The sequence below is a fragment of the Colobus angolensis genome, unplaced genomic scaffold, assembly GCF_000951035.1.
Source record: "Colobus angolensis palliatus isolate OR3802 unplaced genomic scaffold, Cang.pa_1.0 Scaffold18, whole genome shotgun sequence".
Classification (NCBI taxonomy): Eukaryota; Metazoa; Chordata; class Mammalia; order Primates; family Cercopithecidae; genus Colobus; species Colobus angolensis.
Genome location: NW_012114932.1, coordinates 5,045,311 through 5,063,737, shown reverse-complemented (window position 1 = coordinate 5,063,737; position 18,427 = coordinate 5,045,311). Strand labels below are relative to the sequence as shown.

Here is an 18,427-nt window from a genome sequence, read left to right as displayed (position 1 = left end):
CAGCAATGTGCGAGTTGGACTAGATCACTTTTTTTTTGTTTTGGTTTTTAAAGACAGAGTGTCACTCTGTTGCTCAGGCTGGAGTGCAGTCTATCTCGGCTCATTGCAACCTCTGCCCCCTGGATTCAAGCAATCCTCCTACCTCAGCCTCCTGAGTACCTGGGACTACAAGTATGCACCACCAGGCATGGCTAATTGTTGTATTTTTAGTAGACGTGGAGTCTTGTATATTCCCCAGGCTGGTCTTGAACTACTGGCTTCAAGCAATCCTCTGCCTCAGCCTCAGAAAATGCTGGGATTACAGGCATGAGTCACCATGCCTAGTCTTGATGACTGTTCCTTAAACTTGTGAAACCCCAGAACAAATTTTCTTACATAGAACACTGATAATAATCTTTCAGTGAAAAAGTTATTGGAAGCTTTAGGCAATCCTCTTTCCCTCATCTGAACCTCAGTTTCCTCATCTGTAAAACCAGGGTTTGAATAGTTGTTTCTAAGAAGACTTTCCTTTTGAAACTCTGGAGTACATTCTTGGCTCTGTGATTACAGGGAATAAAACTGACAGGTGCAGGGGATGCTGTGGGGGTGTCACAGCATCAAGCTGTCGCTCAGACTCCTCTGTGCAGCTCTGTGCAGCTCGTCTGAGAGTCTGACAGACCAGGCTACAACCACAGGGGGCTGCATTCTTGGGTGGATTAAAGGCTACAGGTGATCTCTTGGATCTGGAGGGGAGATTGCTTCTATTGTTTCCCAAAGATGGTTTTAGGAAGTACAAGACAAATTTTATTTTATTTTATTATTTATTTATTTTTGAGACCGAGTTTTCCTCCTGTTGCCCAGGGTGGAGTGCAATGGCAAAACCTCGGCTCACCACAACCTCTGCCTCCAGGGTTCAAGCGATTCTTCTGCCTCAGCCTCCCGAGTAGCTGGGATTACAGACATCCACCACCATGCCCAGCTAATTTTGTATTTTTAATAGAGACGGGGTTTCTCCATGTTGACCAGACTGGTCTCAAACTCCCGACCTCAGGTTATCTGCCCACCTTGGCCTCCCAAAGTGCTGGGATTACAGGTGTGAGCCAATGTGCCAGTCTTATTTTTTTATTTTATTTTATTATTATTATTTTTTGAGATGGAGTCTCACTCTGTCATCCAGGCTGGAGTGCAGTGGTGTGATCTTGGCTCACTGCAAGCTCCGCCTCCCAGGCTCACGCCATTCTCCTGCCTCAGCCTCCCGATTAGCTGGGACTACAGGCGCCCGCCACCATACCCACCTTATTTTTATATTTTTAGTAGAAACGGGGTTTCACCTTGTTTGTCAGGATGGTCTCAGATTGAGACCACCCGACCTTGTGATCTACCCACCTCGGCCTCCCAAAGTGCTGGGATTACAGGCGTGAGCCACCGTGCCTGGCCTTTTATTTTTTGAGATAGGGGCACACTCTGTTGCCCAGGCTGAAGTGCAGTGGCATGATCGTGGCTCAGTGTAGCCTCCACCTCCCAGGCTCAATCACTTCTCCCCCTTCCCAAGCCTGTAGTCCTAAGTAGCTGGGACTACAGGTGTGCATCACTGCACCTTGCCAATTTTTGTATTTTTTGTAGAGGTGGAGTCTCGCCATGTTCCCCAGGCTGGTCTCAAAATCCTGGGCTCAAGCAGTCCTCCCACCTTGGCCTCCCAAAGTGCTGGGATTACGGGCATGAGCCATCATGCCCAGCCAAGATTTTTAAATATTTTTATATGTGCTACTTTAGTGAGTATTGAAAAAAACTGTGTGGCTAGTGCGTCACACCTGTTATTTTAGAGCTGTTATTGCTTAGGATGTGGCTCTTGATTTTAAAAATGGGTTGTTTAAAGAAAAATGTTAAGTACAAGTGGTATTTGGATAGGGCAGAGGTCATGATGGAGGAGTATGATAAGAATGACTAGATTTGAGAAGCACTGCCCTAATGCTGTGAGCTGTGGCTGTGACATGCCTTATCCTTGCACTGGGCATTCTAGAGGCCTCACCACCAGGGAGATTATCATCCCTGTTTAAAGAAGAGACTGAGTTTCAGAGTCTCCCAGGATACTGCTGGGAAGTGGTGTAGAGTACAACTGGAGCCTGACTCTTCTGTTCTGCTGTCCCCAGGGTGTGCGTACCCCTTCTGAGAGCATCCCTGCCGGCAGCTCAGAGCTGAGCTCCCAGAGTGGAGTGTCCTGGAGGATTTCTTCTGGCTAAGTCCTAGTGAGGGGCTCTGGTCCTCTGCAGGGGGCTGAGGGCAGACAGGTGTCAAGCCATCCCCCTCACTCTGCACCTGCTCCTTGGAGGGTGTATTGTTTGCTTTTCTGTTTGTTTAAGTAGAGGGTTCATTTGTTTTTTTTGTTGTTTTCCCCCCAAAATAAGAATAGCTCTGTTGTTTATCATAAATATTGAAAATGTTCAATATAAAGAATACATAAACAATATGAAGAATTAAATACATGTCTCTGTCAGATGTATATCCATCTATTTATTTATAATTATTATTTTTTGAGACCGAGTCTCACTCTGTCACCCAGGCTGGAGTGCAGTGGTGCGATCTCAGCTCACTGCAACCTCTGCCTGCTGGATTCCAGTGATTCTCCTGCCTAAGCCTCCTGAGTAGCTGAAATTACAGGTGTGCACCACCATGCCTGGCTAATTTTTGTGTTTTTAGTAGATACAGGGTTTCACCACGTTGCCCAGGCTGGTCTCGAACTCCTGGGCTCAAGTGATCCACCCGCCTAGGCGTCCCAAAGTGTTGGGATTATAGGCATGAGCCACCTCGCTCAGCCATATGTATCTATTTATATAGAATAAGATAAATTACTTAAATCCTGTCATCCCGAGATAATCACGGTTAACATTATGGTATACAATCTTCTGAATCTTCTTTTTGTTTATGAACCTATTTGTGGTTTTTTGTTTGTTTTTTCTTTTGAGACAGAGTTTTGCTCTTATTGCCCAGCCTGGAGTGCAATGGCATGATCTCAGCTCACTGCAACCTCCGCCTCCCGGATTCAAGCGATTCTCCTGCCTCAGCCTCCTGAGTAGCTGGGATTGTAGGCATGTACCACCATGCCTGGCTAATTTTTGTATTTTTAGTAGAGATGGGATTTCACCATGTTGGCCAGGCTGGTGTTGAACTCCTGACCTCAGGTGATCCGTCCGTCTTGGCCTCCCAAAGTGCTAGGATTACAGGCGCGAGCTACCTTGCCTGGCCTATGTACCTATTTGGATATGGATATCAGTATTTGTATGATTCCATTTGTTACATTCTTCTTTTTTTTTGCCCAATAGCATGCCATAGGCCTCTTAACATATGAATAACTAGAGACTCTTGTCTTTAGTTTTCATGGCTGCAGAATATTCTCTTGTGAGGCGCCTTGACATAATTAATTTAAAACAGTCCTCTTTAATGGGAATTTTGGCGGGTATCCAGTTTTGCCTTTTTGTTTTTTTTGAGAGACAGAGTCTTGCTTCATCGCCCAGGCTGGAAAACGGTGGCACAACCATAGCTCACTGCAGCCTTAACCTCCCAGGCTCAACCGATCTTTTCCTGTCAGCCTCCCAAGGGGCTGGGACTAAAGGCATCATCACACCTAGATAATTTTTAAAATTCTTTTTTGTTGAGACAGGGTCTTGCTACATTGCCCAGACTGGTATCCAACTCCTGGCCTCAAGCGATCCTCCCACCTTGGCCTCCCAAAATGCTGGGACCACATATGTGAGCCACTACACCTGATCTGGAGTCCAGTTTTTGACCCTGGTAATAATGCTGTGATAAATATCCTTGCATTCATAGCCAAGCATTTACTTTCCTGGATGTCTGTTACTGTAAACTGTGAGATACAGAACTGTGGGTCACGCTGAGTGGCAGCTCACGCCTTTAATCCCAGTACTTTGGGAGGTGGAGGTGGGAGGATCACTTGAGCCCAAGAGTTTGAGAACAGCCTGGGCAACATGGCAAAACCCCGTCTCTATTAAAAACAAAAAACTGTGGGCCAAAAGTTAAGTACAGTAAAAAACTTAAAACGTTGCAAATTGCTTTTCAGATATTTGAGATGGGCTGGGCACAGTGGCTCACACCTGTAATCCCGGCACTTTGGGAGGTTGAGGTGGGTGGATCACAAGGTCAGTTGTTCGAGACCAGCCTGGCCAAAATGGGGAAACCCCGTCTCTACTAAAAATACAAAAATTAGCCAGGCATGGTGGCGTGTACCTGTAGTCTCAGGTAATAGGGAGGCTGAGACAGGAGAATTGCTTGAACCCAGGAGGTTGCAGTGAACACTGTATTCTAGCCTGGGTGACAGAGTGAGACTCCGTTTTTTGTTTTTTGTTTTTTTCCTTAAAAAAAAAAGAAAAACTACGTGGGATGGATTCAGTCGGCCAGCTGCCAGCCCTGGCTTGTGGAATGGTTTGTTGAACGACTGTAGGTGTAGCCATGGACTTCTTGGGATCCCTTGGCATGTGCAGTCGGCCAGCTCTGATGCGTTTTCCTGGCATTTGTGGGTTAGCTGGCCTGCCTGTCCACTGCCCCATATGACAACAGGCCTGCTTCTCCCATCCTGCCCCCCCAGAATGCTGTCCGTGTCCCACGAGACTTTGAGGGCTGTAGTGTCCTCCGCAAGTACCTCGGCCAGCTTCATTACCTGCAGAGTCGGGTCCCCATGGGCTCGGGCCAGGAGGCCGCTGTCTCTGTCACCTGGTGAGAGCCCCAGGCAGGGCTGGAGGATCCCGGGCGGGAGTCTGGGTGGTGGGGGTGCTCCTCCCCTCTCTTCCCCCTTCTCCTTGCTGCATAGGATGGGGAATGGCCTCATATGGTCCCCCTAGGCCTCCCCACAACCCCACACTGGAGTAGTTAGTCCCCTTACCTAATCTCAGGGCCCTGGCCAGTTCCTGCCCTCGAGATAACTGGGGTGCCATGTCTGCAGGACAGAGATCTTCTCAGGCAAATCTGTGGCCCATGAGGACATCAAGTACGAGCAGGCCTGTATTCTCTACAACCTCGGTGAGCTGATCCCTTCCCCATGGCCCTACTCCCCAGTCCTGCCAAGCCTAGGTTTCAGCTCTTCAGACGGCCATGAAGGCAGTGGGCTGATAAAGGGAGAACTCCAGGATTCCCGCCCCTCCACTGACTTCCCTACAGCCCTGCCAGCTGCTCTGCTGTTTTCTGGGCTGGGCCCATAGGGAGCCTCTGCTGGGGCGAGGTTCTACTGGGCTGGTTGCCACACAGAGTTGCCACTGTGTGCTCTGGCTGGGAGAGATGGCCTTTCTTCTTTGACTGGACAGCCCCTCCCCACTGTGGTTTTGGGCTGCTTCAGGAAGGAGAAGAGCAAGGCTGGCCTCAGCTTGCCCTGCTAGTCAGCCTTAGCCTGGCTCAAGGGAGAAGCTTGGGGAGCCCCAGAGTTCTGTGCAAACATCCCTAAAGCTTCAAGATTGGACCCCTTGGACAGGAGCCCTTCCATCCTCTGCCAAATGCAGAGCAGGAGACTGCGGACTGGGCAGAACTTCTGAGTTTCACTGTTCCCTCCAGCTTGGGTGTCCTTGGACTCATTGCCCTGGTTCTCAGAGCCCTGTTTTCCTGACTGTGGATGACAACAGTACCCCTTCTGCCTCACCTTTACATGGGTGTGAGCAGCCATGTAAAGTAGCCAGGCCCCCTAACAGTGTCCCCTCCCTCCCCAGGAGCACTGCACTCCATGCTGGGGGCCATGGACAAGCGGGTGTCTGAGGAGGTGAGGAGAGGGGCAGAAGTGGAACATGTGGACATACCAGGGAGGGGCAGCCTCCCAGTTATGGATGAATCCTGACCCATGGAGTGGACACAGGCCATCCTCCCACTCCCTCCCAGGGCATGAAGGTCTCCTGTACCCACTTCCAGTGCGCAGCCGGCGCCTTCGCCTACCTGCGGGAGCACTTCCCTCAAGCCTACAGCGTCGACATGAGCCGCCAGATCCTTACTCTCAACGTCAACCTCATGCTGGTGAGGAGGTGCCCTGGTTGGAGTGGAGTTGAATCCAGGGAAGGGGATGGCTGGGGAGGGGGCAGTTGGGCCTGGATCCTGGACCAGGCCATGTGCCGATGGCAGTGAGGGACAAGCAGGGGGCCTTGGCTTTGTTGAATCCAGGAGCACAGTGGTGCTGCTTGGCGTGGGGTCAGCTGGGGGCAGTGAAGAGGGATCCCTCAGTCTGCCCCTGGGGAAGGGGAAGGGGAAGGCCTTGGGTGAGTGAGGGACACCTCATGTGTTTCCCCAGGGCCAGGCTCAGGAGTGCCTCCTGGAGAAGTCGATGTTGGACAACAGGAAGAGCTTTCTGGTGGCCCGCATCAGTGCACAGGTAGGGACGGGGCTGATGGGAGGCCTTCGTTTTACTGTTGATCCCTCACTCACTGAGCCCCACCCTGTCCCCAGGTGGTAGATTACTACAAGGAGGCATGCCGGGCCTTGGAGAACCCTGACACTGCCTCACTGCTGGGCCGGATCCAGAAGGACTGGAAGAAGCTTGTGCAGATGAAGATCTACTACTTTGCAGCCGTGGCTCATGTGAGGGCCTGGGGCCCCAGGGTGGGGCGGGGCTGAGTGGCCACAGCTCAGGAAGCAAGTCATGGCGTCTCTTCTTCTTTCCCAGCTGCACATGGGAAAGCAGGCCGAGGAGCAGCAGAAGTTCGGGGAGCGGGTGAGTGAGCTGCAGCAAGGAGGGGACTGGGGACCGATAGCAGCCTTCAGTGAGATGCTGGTGTGCTCCCGCTCCTTCCACACCAGGGGCGGCCTTCTCTGTCTCACCCTGGCCACCACCTGCTGCAGGCCTGGTGTCTTAAGTGTTGTCCCATCTGTGCAGCCCTCGTCCGTTGGAGTCTGAGGAGGTGGGGCAGGCTCCCCACAGAGCGGGTGGCTGGGGCAGGGCGTGGCGCTGCTCCTGGCTGCCTCCTGAGCTGCTTGTCATCTGATGGGTCACCTGATGGAAAGGCAGGGCCGGGTGGGAGGCAGGAGGAGTAGGGGTCCAAGCAGAGGAGGACAGAGCAGGCTTTCCTGCCACTCTCCACAGGTTGCGTACTTCCAGAGCGCCCTGGACAAGCTCAATGAAGCCATCAAGTTGGCCAAGGTAAAGCTGAGGAAGGCCTTGCTGCCCCTCAGACCCCTGAGAGGGTATCCTGGTGCCAGCCTTGGTTGGTGCTAAGACCCCACCCCTGTCCCTAACCCCACAGGGCCAGCCTGACACGGTGCAAGATGCGCTTCGTTTCACTATGGATGTCATTGGGGGAAAGTGAGTCTGTGGGGGTGGCCCTGGTTCCCTCTTTTTGTGAAGGGTGCTGTGCCTCTGCTGGCATCTTTGGGAGAAAGCCTTCAGTGCCAGAGAGCGATGTCCCACATGGGAAGTAGGTTCTGGATCTCCACTGACACCCCGTGACTGCCCACTCCCCCTGCTTCTGACCCCCAGGTTCAATTCTGCCAAGAAAGACAACGACTTCATCTACCATGAGGCTGTCCCAGCATTGGACACCCTTCAGCCTGTAAAAGGTCGGGGAGCTGAGAGGTGGGGGCAGAGGTGACGGTGGGGTGGAGACAGGACACAGGAGGCTGCCTCAAGGACTCTACATGGGCCTGATCTCCACAATTTCCACCTCGCCAGGAGCCCCCTTGGTGAAGCCCTTGCCAGTGAACCCCACAGACCCAGCTGTTACAGGCCCTGACATCTTTGCCAAACTGGTACCCATGGCTGCCCACGAGGCCTCGTCACTCTACAGGTGGGTGGAGGGTGGAACAGAGGGAGGCTGGGTGTCTGGAGATGTGGGTCTCCAGCAAATGCTGTGTTGCTTCTGCAGTGAAGAGAAGGCCAAGCTGCTCCGGGAGATGATGGCCAAGATTGAGGACAAGAATGAGGTCCTGGAGTGAGTGTGGGACTTGGGCCGGGAGGCGGAGGCGGAGGCAGGCGGCACTTCCCGGGGCTCTGGGAACCCCAGGGCTGCCTATGCTGGGAGAGGAATGAAATGTCCGTTCCGAACAGGTTTCCCAACGCTGCCTTCCCACCCAGGGTGGGAAGGAGTCATGTCTTGGGAGGAGGAGGTGCCTTCTGTCCCACTGTTTCCAGCAGTGCCCTGGGCATGTTCTGTGAGACCAGGCCAGACCTGGTAGTAGGGGTCCGAGGTCACAATGTGCTCTCTGCTCAGACCTCAGATTCAGTGGTGGGGCTTGCCCTACCGGCTCCTTTGACACGGTCAGAGTTGGATCAGTACCCGGCACCCACCTGGCCCTGTTGCCCCCCACAGCCAATTCATGGATTCAATGCAGTTGGATCCCGAGACCGTGGACAACCTTGATGCCTACAGCCACATCCCACCCCAGCTCATGGAGAAGTGTGCGGCCCTCAGCGTCCGGCCCGACACTGTCAGGAACCTTGTCCAGTCCATGCAAGGCGAGTAAGGGGCAGAGCAAGCAGGTGGAGGGGAGTGTGGAGGTCATCTGCTATGGCCTTCCTCCATGTCTCTAGTCACCAAGGATGGAGGCTGCACCCCTCTAGGCCCTGGCTTGGGTATCCATGCCCACTCCTCTGGATCAGCATACCTCATGCACCCTGCTCAGTGTACCCTGGACCTCACTCAAGCCCTGAACTGAGGGGGCGGTTCTGTCTCTTTGGGGAGGGGCCCATGGGTGCTCAGTCAGCCTGCCTCAGGGGCTGCCTCTACAATCCACACCCCCAGTGCTGTCAGGTGTGTTCACGGATGTGGAGGCTTCCCTGAAGGACATCAGAGACCTGCTGGAGGAGGATGAGCTGCTAGAGCAGAAGTTGCAGGAGGCGGTGGGCCAGACGGGGGCCATCTCCGTCCCCTCCAAGGCTGAGCTGGCAGAGGTGAGGCGAGAATGGGCCAAGTACATGGAAGTCCACGAGAAGGCCTCCTTTACCAACAGTGAGCTGCACCGTGCCATGAACCTGCACGTCGGCAACCTGCGCCTGCTCAGCGGGCCACTTGACCAGGTCCGGGCTGCCCTGCCCACACCAGCCCTCACCCCAGGTGAGCCCCACCCAACCCCATTGGGAGACTTGAGCTGGGGGTTTCTCTGGCCTCACTGACCACTGTTGCCCACAGAGGACAAGGCTGTGCTGCAGAACCTAAAGCGCATCCTGGCCAAGGTGCAGGAGATGCGGGACCAGCGTGTGTCCCTGGAGCAGCAGCTGCGTGAGCTTATCCAGAAAGATGACATCACTGCCTCACTGGTCACCACAGACCACTCAGAGATGAAGGTGGGCTGAGTGAGCAGGGTGGAGGGACTCTGGGCCCCACCCTTAGGAGTCGAGGCCCTGAGTGTCCATCCCTGGCCCCCACCCCTCTCTCAGAAGCTGTTCGAGGAGCAGCTGAAAAAGTACGACCAGCTGAAGGTATACCTGGAGCAGAACCTGGCCGCCCAGGACCGTGTCCTCCGCGCACTGACAGAGGCCAATGTGCAGTACGCAGCCGTGCGGCGGGTACTCAGCGACCTGGACCAAAAGTCAGTGCCCAGTCCTCTGCTCTTGTCTGGAGCCGCCTGGAGCCCACCCCCGTGGTTCACCTGGAGCTGGCCCTTCTGCCCACCAGGTGGAACTCCACGCTGCAAACCCTGGTGGCCTCGTATGAAGCCTATGAGGACCTGATGAAGAAGTCACAGGAGGGCAGGGACTTCTACGCAGACCTGGAGAGCAAGGTGGCTGCTCTGCTGGAGCGCACACAGTCTACCTGCCAGGCCCGTGAGGCTGCCCGCCAGCAGCTCTTGGACAGGTTTATGTGGCCCTGGGGCTGTGGTGTGGCTTGGGTCCAGACAGGCTGGGGTGATAGGAGCCTGACCCCACTTTTTCCCTGCCTGTCCCACAGGGAGCTGAAGAAGAAGCCGCCGCCACGGCCCACAGCCCCAAAGCCACTGCTGCCCCGCAGGGAGGAGAGTGAGGCGATGGAAGCAGGAGACCCCCCCGAGGAGCTGCGTAGCCTTCCCCCTGACATGGTGGCCGGCCCACGACTGCCCGACACCTTCCTGGGAACTGCCACCCCGCTCCACTTTCCTCCCAGCCCCTTCCCCAGCTCCACAGGCCCAGGACCCCACTATCTCTCAGGCCCCTTGCCCCCTGGTACCTACTCAGGCCCCACCCAGCTGATACAGCCTAGGGCCCCAGGGCCCGCTGCAATGCCCGTAGCACCTGGGCCTGCCCTCTACCCAGCCCCTGCCTATACGCCGGAGCTGGGCCTTGTGCCCCGATCCTCCCCCCAGCATGGCGTGGTAAGCAGTCCCTATGTGGGGGTAGGGCCGGCCCCACCAGTTGCAGGTCTGCCCTCCGCCCCACCTCCTCAATTCTCAGTCCCCGAGCTGACCATGGTGGTTCGGCCAGCCACCACCACAGTAGACAGCATCCAGGCGCCCATCCCCAGCCACACAGCCCCACGGCCAAACCCCACGACTGCTCCTCCCCAGCCCCGCTTCCCAGTGCCCCCACCACAGTCTCTGCCCACGCCTTACACCTACCCCGTAGGGACCAAGCAACCCGTCCCAGCCCAGCACCACTTCTCTGCTGGGATCCCTGCAGGTTTTCCAGCCCCGAGGATTGGGCCCCAGCCCCAGCCTTCACGAGCATTTGGGCCTCAACCCCCACAGCAGCCCCTTCCACTCCAGCATCCGCAGCTCTTCCCAACCCAGGCCCCAGGACTCCTACCCCCACAGTCCCCCTACCCCTATGCCCCTCAGCCTGGGGTTCTGGGGCAGCCGCCAACCCCCCTGCACACCCAGCTCTACCCAGGTCCTGCTCAAGACCCTCTGCCAGCCCACTCAGGGGCTCTGCCTTTCCCCAGCCCTGGGCCCCCTCAGCCTCCCCATCCCCCCCTGGCATATGGTCCTGCCCCTTCTACCAGACCCATGGGCCCCCAGGCAGCCCCTCTTACCATCCGAGGGCCCTCACCTGCTGGCCAGCCAACCCCCAGTCCCCACCTGGTGCCTTCACCTGCTCCATCTCCAGGGCCCGGTTCTGTGCCCCCTCGGCCCCCAGCAGCAGAACCACCCCCTTGCCTGCGCCGAGGAGCTGCAGCTGCAGACCTGCTCTCCTCCAGCCCGGAGAGCCAGCATGGCAGCACTCAGCCTCCTGGGGGTGGGCAGCCCCTGCTGCAGCCCACCAAGGTGGACGCAGCTGAGGGCCGTCGGCCGCAGGCCCTGCGGCTGATTGAGCGGGACCCCTATGAGCATCCTGAGAGGCTGCGGCAGTTGCAGCAGGAGCTGGAGGCCTTTCGGGGCCAGCTGGGGGATGTGGGAGCTCTGGACACTGTCTGGCGGGAGCTGCAAGATGCGCAGGAACATGATGCCCGAGGCCGTTCCATTGCCATCGCCCGCTGCTACTCACTGAAAAACCGGCACCAGGATGTCATGCCCTACGACAGTAACCGTGTGGTGCTGCGCTCAGGCAAGGATGACTACATCAATGCCAGCTGCGTGGAGGGGCTCTCCCCATACTGCCCGCCGCTAGTGGCCACCCAGGCCCCACTGCCCGGCACAGCTGCTGACTTCTGGCTCATGGTCCATGAGCAGAAAGTGTCAGTTATTGTCATGCTGGTTTCTGAAGCTGAGATGGAGAAGGTGAGAGAGGGGCTGGGTGCCCATGAGGGCAGTGTGGGGTGGCAGGGCAAGGGATCCTGGAAAACCAGCCCTGTCTTGGTTTGTCTGTCCCTCAGCAAAAAGTGGCACGCTACTTCCCCACTGAGAGGGGTCAGCCCATGGTGCACGGCGCCCTGAGCCTGGCATTGAGCAGCGTCCGCAGCACTGAAACCCATGTGGAACGTGTGCTGAGCCTGCAGTTCCGAGACCAGAGCCTCAAGCGCTCTCTCGTGCACCTCCACTTCCCCACTTGGCCTGAGTTGTGCGTCCACTGCTCTGGATGGTGGCTGGGGTCTGGGGTGCTGTCCAGTCCTTGGTGCTGGGAGGGATGAGAGCCTCAGATCAGGCCTGGCTCATAGGCTCTTCCCCACCCCATCCTGCCCCACAGAGGCCTGCCCGACAGCCCCAGCAACTTGCTGCACTTCATCCAGGAAGTGCACGCACATTACCTGCATCAGCGGCCGCTGCACACGCCCATCATTGTGCACTGCAGGTAGAGGGTGGGCCTGACAGTCTCTCTACGGGCTCTTGGCCTGGCCTCATTCCCCAGCCTCATACCCCCTTCTTGGCACAGCTCTGGTGTGGGCCGCACAGGAGCCTTCGCGCTGCTCTATGCAGCTGTGCAGGAGGTGGAGGCTGGGAATGGAATCCCTGAGCTGCCTCAACTGGTGCGACGCATGCGGCAGCAGAGGAAGCACATGCTGCAGGAGAAGGTGAGGATCTGGGCAGGTGGGGCTGGGATGGGCCTTCTGTCCCCGGGTGACGGGCCCCTGCCTGGCTGACCTGGCCAAATGCACCTGTGCAGCTGCACCTCAGGTTCTGCTATGAGGCAGTGGTGAGACACGTGGAGCAGGTCCTGCAGCGCCATGGTGTGCCCCCTCCATGCAAACCCTTGGCCAGTGCAAGCATCAGCCAGAAGGTGAGGAAGGTTCCCTGGAAGCTGCTGGGACAGCCACAACCTTGGGACTCCCTCTCCTCACCCACTCTGTCTTCTCAGAACCACCTTCCTCAGGACTCCCAGGACCTGGTCCTCGGTGGGGATGTGCCCATCAGCTCCATCCAGGCCACCATTGCCAAGCTCAGCATTCGGCCTCCTGGGGGATTGGAGTCCCCAGTTGCCAGCTTGCCAGGCCCTGCAGAGCCCCCAGGCCTCCTGCCAGCCGGCCTCCCAGAGTCTACCCCAATCCCATCTTCCTCCCCGCCCCCCCTTTCCTCCCCGCTGCCTGAGGCTCCCCAGCCTAAGGAGGAGCCGCCAGTGCCTGAAGCCCCCAGCTCGGGGCCCCCCTCCTCCTCCCTGGAGCTGCTGGCCTCCTTGACCCCAGAGGCCTTCTCCCTGGACAGCTCCCTGCGGGGCAAGCAGCGGATGAGCAAGCAGAACTTTCTGCAGGCCCATAACGGGCAAGGGCTACGGGCCACCCAGCCCTCTGACGACCCCCTCAGCCTTCTGGATCCACTCTGGACACTCAACAAGACCTGAACAGGTTTCGCCTACCTGGTCCTTACACTACATCATCTCTCATGCCCACCTGCCCACACCCAGCAGAGCTTCTCAGTGGGCACAGTCTCTTACTCCCATTTCTGCTGCCTTTGGCCTGCCTGGCCCAGTCCGCACCCCCGTGGGGTGGAGATGTACTGCAGGCTCTGGGTCAGGTTCTGCTCCTTTATGAGACCTGACATTTTTCAGCTCTTTGCTACTGAAATAATAAACCACCCTGTTCTGTGGCCCGTGTCTGAGTCTGCCCATTGCTGCCTCAGCTCTAGTAGCACTGGCAGGAACTTAGCACCTTTCGTGGATAACAGGATGGTACCAAACTGTTACACTACCAGGACAGTTCTTTAAGGGTCCTGCAGTTCTGGCTTGCTCATCCTCCCCGCTTTGCTACCCATGCCATGCTGTATGTTTCCTCAGCAGCTCTGAGGAGGGTCCAGACAGTGTGTGCACAAACAATTCCAAGAGAGACAAGTAGCTCCCAAAGTGCCTGACAGATGTGGTTTTTTAAAAAAGTTTAATATTACAGTCAGGAGGCAGCAGCTGGAAGATACTCGGCTCTTTCCCCCAAGTCCAGGTTCAGTGCATTGGCCCCCACACAGCACCCCAGACCCCTGCCTGGGCAGGGAGGCCCCATGCTCAGTCCAGCTTCTCCAGCACGGAGGGCACATACACCAGGCTGAGCTCACTGCCAAAGTTGCAGACAATGGCAGCGTTGTCCAGCACCAGGATCTGGCGGGCAGGCTGGGCCTCACTGTTCTTCCCCAGGTAGACTGTCTGTAACAGGTCCCCGTAGTTTAGGTCCCAAAAGGAGACACAGCCTTGGCCGCCGGTCACCAGCAGGTTGTCTGAGATGACACCCAAGCTTGCACCACAGCCCAGATCCTGGAGGCAAGGACATGACAAGCTCAGTCCTGAGTCCTTCCCTAAAATCCCAAGAATCCTATGATCCCCACCCCCTCTACCTGCTGAATGGAGTAGAACTTGATGCCTGTGCTGCGGTCCCAGATGCTGATGAGGTCATCCAGGCCACTGCTGATGACACAGGAGGTGGTACAGGTGAGGGAGGTGACATCCCCACGGTGAGCAAACACGTGGCTAACCCGGCTGCCAGTCAGTACATCCCACAGGCAGATGGCCCCATCTTGTCCTCCACTGGCCAGCACCATGGTCTGGGGAAACAGGCCAGGGGAGCGGGGTCACTGTGGTGGAGTACCTCTGTCAAAAAATGGTGTTCCTGTGCCCTGGTGGGTGGGGCCCTGACTCTGCTTCCTGGAAGGGGCCCAGCTCCCAGGAGTCAGCAAACATGGGCCACAGGCTCTGTAGCCCCCTACCCCCCCGCAGGCCCCTCACCTGGTCAATGTACACAGTCGTGATGGCCCCCGAGTGGCCCTGAAGGGTGAAGAGGCAGCACGAGTCCTCCAGACGGAATACCTGTGACAGGGATGGACCTCAGGTTCTGGTCTCTGGGATTTTCCAAGTTATACTTTGGCCAGGAAATGCCCTCTGTCCTTCACCAGGACTCCTCCAGCCTCTCCCTGACGAATGCATCAGGCTCCCACCCTGCACCAGGCCACCACTCCAGCACCCAAGAGATGAGACAATACTCACTCTCAGCGTGTGGTCTTGACTCCCAGTCACCAAGCGCCCGGCAGCAGCTTTCAGGGCTGTGATGGGTTTTTGGTGTGCACAGGGCACTGTGTGGGTCAGGCGACAGGCCACTGTGTCGCTGCTGCTGTACACTGGAGAGGCAGGGGAACTGCCCCGGCCTGGGGTCCCTGAGGACAAAAGGCCAAGTGAAGGATCTCTGAGAAGGCAATGGGCAGACGGCCCCTGCACATCCCACCAAGTGTGAACACCTGCCCGCCCCAGGCCCTCTGACCTCTAAACTGCAGGGGGCTGAGGGCAGTGTGGGTCTCCAAGGAGAAGAAATCAAGCGAACCATTGAGCCGCGCAGCCACAATCCTGGAAGAGAAGAACAGCTGCCAGGGGCCTCTCCCTTAGAGCCCCAATCCTGGGGCTGAGCATGTGGGCACAAGAGAGATAAAGGGCCAGTTCAAGAAGGGACAGGAGGGACATGGCCAAGAGGAAAGCACATGGTGCCAGAACAGATGCTGGAGCCAGAGGGCAACTCCAAATATTAACCTCCTTGTGCCTCAGTTTGTCTGCAAAATGGGGATAAGAGTACCCACCTCACAGGATGGTCATGAGAATCAAGTGAGCTAACGTGTAAGGTGGTACCTGGTGAATGTCACATAAGCTTGTAAATTAAAAACAAGCGGAGGGCTCCACGTAGCCTGGAGCTGAAGGGAAGGCTGCTGAGGGGAAACAGGATGCAGGGTGGGCTATGTTGGGCGTTGTGGAAGCCTGCATTCTCCATCACGTAAAAGCAGCTTCAACCCAATCACAGCCCACACCAATTCCTTTTTCCACAAAAAAACAAGGATTTTTTTTTTTTTTGCTCTCCAAAATTCCTAGGTACAGTCTGACAGGCAGGGATGGGTATATTTGCCCAATAACCCCAAAGCCTCAAAGCAGGTGCCTTTTACTGTAGCGAAAGGCAATGCATGTCTACAATCTCTGCCCATGAATTTGAAGGGCCACACCAGACCTGGGGAAGCCACAGTTGTATGACTGGAAGTGGGTGGACAAAGAGAGACCACAGTCACCAGGAACCCTGAGGGTCAGGGCTGAGACCTGGGGGCTTTCCTTAAAGCTAAAACAAGCAGCAAAGGAGAACTTCCAAGAAGCACAGAGGGACCTGGTGAAATTGGCCAGGCTGGAGGAGAGGATGTCGGCCAAGGCCCATGCAGAACCTGTGCTGACAGGAAAGACGGCAGCAGCCCACTGGCAGAAATCCACAGCACTAAGGGCAAGGGACGCCCCCTCCCCAAGGAAAAAGAAAGACTCCAGCTCTAGGTCAGATGGTGCTGCCACCAAGAGTCAAGGAGCCTTGGAGGAGGAGCCAGTGTGGGACAGGCAGGCGAAGGCGTTCGGAAGAAGGCACCTGGCCATTGGGTGGAGACCCAGGTTCACCAGCTCAGAGGTGGGGCCAGAACCCAGGTGACTGAGACTCCCCAAGGAGTGTGCATGCAGACGAGCCCTGGGGACGCCCACAGCCAGCGGCTTGCTGAGGAGAGCAAGCACGACAGGACCAGGGAGAGCAGAGAACAGCCGCCAGCAGCCAAGGAGAAGAGGGTTCTGCCAGCGCACTTTCTGTTTCTGTAACTAAAAATGCAACCAAGATACCCCAAAGGCTCAATACTGACAAGCTAATCAGAGAAACTGGCTTCATTGAGAAGGGTGAGAAAGGACAGGAGTGTATCACTCCCCACTGTCACTGCTTAAGGCCCTGGGAGGTCACCATGTGCCAGGCCCAATTCCAAGCACGTCACACCCCTAACGCTTTTAACTGTTACCTTCCCATCTAAGTGGACTGCCCTCTGCTCACAGGTGTGGGGCTGGTCACCAAGAAGGCCAATCGAAACATACAGTGCAGCAGTGGACGGGAACCAGGACTCAAGACTCAAGAGAGTATGGCCTAGCCAACAAAGGCTGGGGACATTGGGGGCTGAGGCAGGCCACGCTCACCTTTTGTCCAAGAAGACCAGAGCGGTAATGCCTGAGGAGACCTCCTCGCTGCTGCAGCACAGCACCCCTTCAATGGCGTCCCACACCTATGAGTCCAGAGGCTGTGAGCACCTGCCCACCAGAAAGGCCCACAGTCCCCGGGGTGGACAGCCGCTCTGCCCACCTTTAGCCCCTCTGCCCACCTCCAGCCGGCCGCTGCTCCGCCCCACCACGATGAGGTGGCCCTGCAGCTCCAAGCTCCAGATGGAACCCTCTGCACTGGGGGCCCAGGCAAGGGAAGGGGAGCCTTTCTCAGGGGAGCCACCCTCGTCCTCAGGGGCCTGGGGCAGCACCGGCCCAGGCGAAGGTGGGCGCAGGGCTGGTGTGCAGACGGCTGCCAGCCCCTCCTCCTGGTACACCCGCTGCACCAGGCGGCTGAAGTCATAGCCTAGGGAGTCCCGAGCACGGCCACAGACCGCCCGGTGCCGGGGCTCGGGCTGAGTGGGCTGTGAGGGCTGTGGCTGTGCTGAAAAGTTGGTGTCAATTAAGCAGGTGAGGTCAGGCTGGTCCCCGAAGAGGGAAGGCGGTGGAGGGTCCCGGGGGCGGTGTCTCAGGGGAGGGCTGTCCCCAGGCTCCTCTGGGCCAGCCTTCCCACCATCGGAAAGTCGTTCCCAGCTCTCCTGAGCCTCAAGCCCGCTGCCCATGCCACTGTCCCGGCGCTGCCTGCTGGGGGCCAGGACGGTGGAGTGAGAGGGGATGTAGGAGATGGGGTGTGAGGGGAAGGGGAGAGGGTGAGAGGGGGAAGTTAGGGGCCGTTAGAGGGGACAAGCGGAGAGGGTGCGGTGTGGGGGTGGGAGGGAGCCTGGAGGGGTTGGGGGATACGTCAGAGGGAGAAAGGAGGGGAGATACATGGCTGCACGGGGTAGGTGGTGGGGTGAGGGGGGGGGGGGGGGCACAGAGGAGAGAGCAGCCGCACCTACCCTGGGCGCGGGATACGCGTGAGGCAATCCCCGGTCTGTGCGTCCCACACACACACGTGGCCTGCCAGGCAACAGCTCACCAGCAGCATGCCGTCGCTGGCCAGGCACTCGATATCCTGCGGGAGCCTGGTGTTGGTGTGGGCCAGGCCCCAGCCCTCCCCTGCCTGGCCGCTGTGCCCCCGCTCACCATGAGATGGCCGCGCAGGACCAGCGGCACAATCTCCGTCTCAGGTGGCGCATAGCCATAGTCATCGCAGGGCAGCTCCCCGCGCCTCCGCCGCCCAGGCCCGCTTCCCGGCTGCCCGTAGTTGCGCGGGCACAGCACACGGTACAGGCAGAGCAGCAGCAGCACCAACACAATGCCCGCAGCTAGACCCAGCGCCGCCACCCTGCACGGGAAGGCGGACTGCTGTGAGACACACCTCACAGCCTGTCCCCTCCCCTCCTCCCTCTCCCCTACTCTTGCCCACCCGTCCCCCTCCCCGCACTCTATCCCACCCCACCCCACCCAGCAACCTTACTTGTACAGCGTGACGTCTCCATGGGCCTGCACCCCACCTGGGCCCTTGGGTCCCGCTTCCCAGTGCCCAGCAGGTATGGGCCCCGGTGGGGGCCAGGCACTGCGGCCATCCTGAGGGTGCCGGCCCTCCAGGGCCTCCCTCGGGTTCAGGCGGAGTGTGACTGGGATGACGGGCAGCAGGCTGATGTACCTGGGGTCCGGACAGTGGGCAGCCTCAGCAGGGGGCCTCCCAAGGCTTCCTCCTACTGTGCCTGCCAGCCAGTC

The 18,427-nt window shown here is 57.6% G+C and overlaps 2 protein-coding genes and 1 long non-coding RNA gene across 6 annotated transcripts in view; 2 read left to right on the top strand and 1 right to left on the bottom strand.

Moving 5' to 3' along the window:
* PTPN23 (protein tyrosine phosphatase, non-receptor type 23) overlaps positions 1–13,327 on the top strand; it is a 33,364-nt gene extending 20,037 nt beyond the window's left edge. Inside the window, exons 3-25 of one of the 2 annotated variants that reach the window (XM_011939206.1) lie at positions 4,580–4,707; positions 4,934–5,010; positions 5,688–5,737; positions 5,854–5,985; positions 6,257–6,337; positions 6,412–6,543; positions 6,629–6,676; positions 7,046–7,102; positions 7,206–7,264; positions 7,439–7,518; positions 7,631–7,745; positions 7,824–7,889; positions 8,268–8,413; positions 8,700–9,011; positions 9,087–9,241; positions 9,335–9,486; positions 9,573–9,752; positions 9,846–11,586; positions 11,682–11,866; positions 11,993–12,097; positions 12,179–12,317; positions 12,410–12,523; positions 12,602–13,327. In XM_011939206.1, coding sequence (XP_011794596.1) covers positions 4,580–4,707; positions 4,934–5,010; positions 5,688–5,737; positions 5,854–5,985; positions 6,257–6,337; positions 6,412–6,543; positions 6,629–6,676; positions 7,046–7,102; positions 7,206–7,264; positions 7,439–7,518; positions 7,631–7,745; positions 7,824–7,889; positions 8,268–8,413; positions 8,700–9,011; positions 9,087–9,241; positions 9,335–9,486; positions 9,573–9,752; positions 9,846–11,586; positions 11,682–11,866; positions 11,993–12,097; positions 12,179–12,317; positions 12,410–12,523; positions 12,602–13,081 — 4,734 coding nt within the window. In that variant the 3' untranslated portion in view covers positions 13,082–13,327. The remainder of the gene's footprint in view (positions 1–4,579; positions 4,708–4,933; positions 5,011–5,687; positions 5,738–5,853; positions 5,986–6,256; positions 6,338–6,411; positions 6,544–6,628; positions 6,677–7,045; positions 7,103–7,205; positions 7,265–7,438; positions 7,519–7,630; positions 7,746–7,823; positions 7,890–8,267; positions 8,414–8,699; positions 9,012–9,086; positions 9,242–9,334; positions 9,487–9,572; positions 9,753–9,845; positions 11,587–11,681; positions 11,867–11,992; positions 12,098–12,178; positions 12,318–12,409; positions 12,524–12,601) is intronic. The other variant, XM_011939207.1, reaches the window with a different exon arrangement.
* A 52-nt stretch (positions 13,328–13,379) lies between these two features.
* Positions 13,380–15,497, top strand: LOC105509754. Its single transcript, XR_001001475.1, has 2 exons — positions 13,380–14,152; positions 14,438–15,497. It is a non-coding gene; the product is annotated as an uncharacterized LOC105509754 (long non-coding RNA).
* SCAP (SREBF chaperone) overlaps positions 13,594–18,427 on the bottom strand; it is a 33,953-nt gene continuing 29,119 nt past the window's right edge. For 2 of the 3 annotated variants that reach the window (XM_011939210.1, XM_011939211.1), the window contains 10 exons: positions 18,165–18,353; positions 17,831–18,032; positions 17,644–17,759; positions 16,867–17,386; positions 16,685–16,770; positions 14,976–15,058; positions 14,705–14,871; positions 14,447–14,527; positions 14,059–14,265; positions 13,594–13,978 (listed from right to left, as the gene is read on the bottom strand). In XM_011939210.1, the coding sequence (XP_011794600.1) occupies positions 13,733–13,978; positions 14,059–14,265; positions 14,447–14,527; positions 14,705–14,871; positions 14,976–15,058; positions 16,685–16,770; positions 16,867–17,386; positions 17,644–17,759; positions 17,831–18,032; positions 18,165–18,353 (1,897 nt within the window). In that variant the 3' untranslated portion in view covers positions 13,594–13,732. Of the gene's footprint in view, positions 13,979–14,058; positions 14,266–14,446; positions 14,528–14,704; positions 14,872–14,975; positions 15,059–16,684; positions 16,771–16,866; positions 17,390–17,643; positions 17,760–17,830; positions 18,033–18,164; positions 18,354–18,427 lie in introns of all 3 variants that reach the window. The other variant, XM_011939209.1, reaches the window with a different exon arrangement.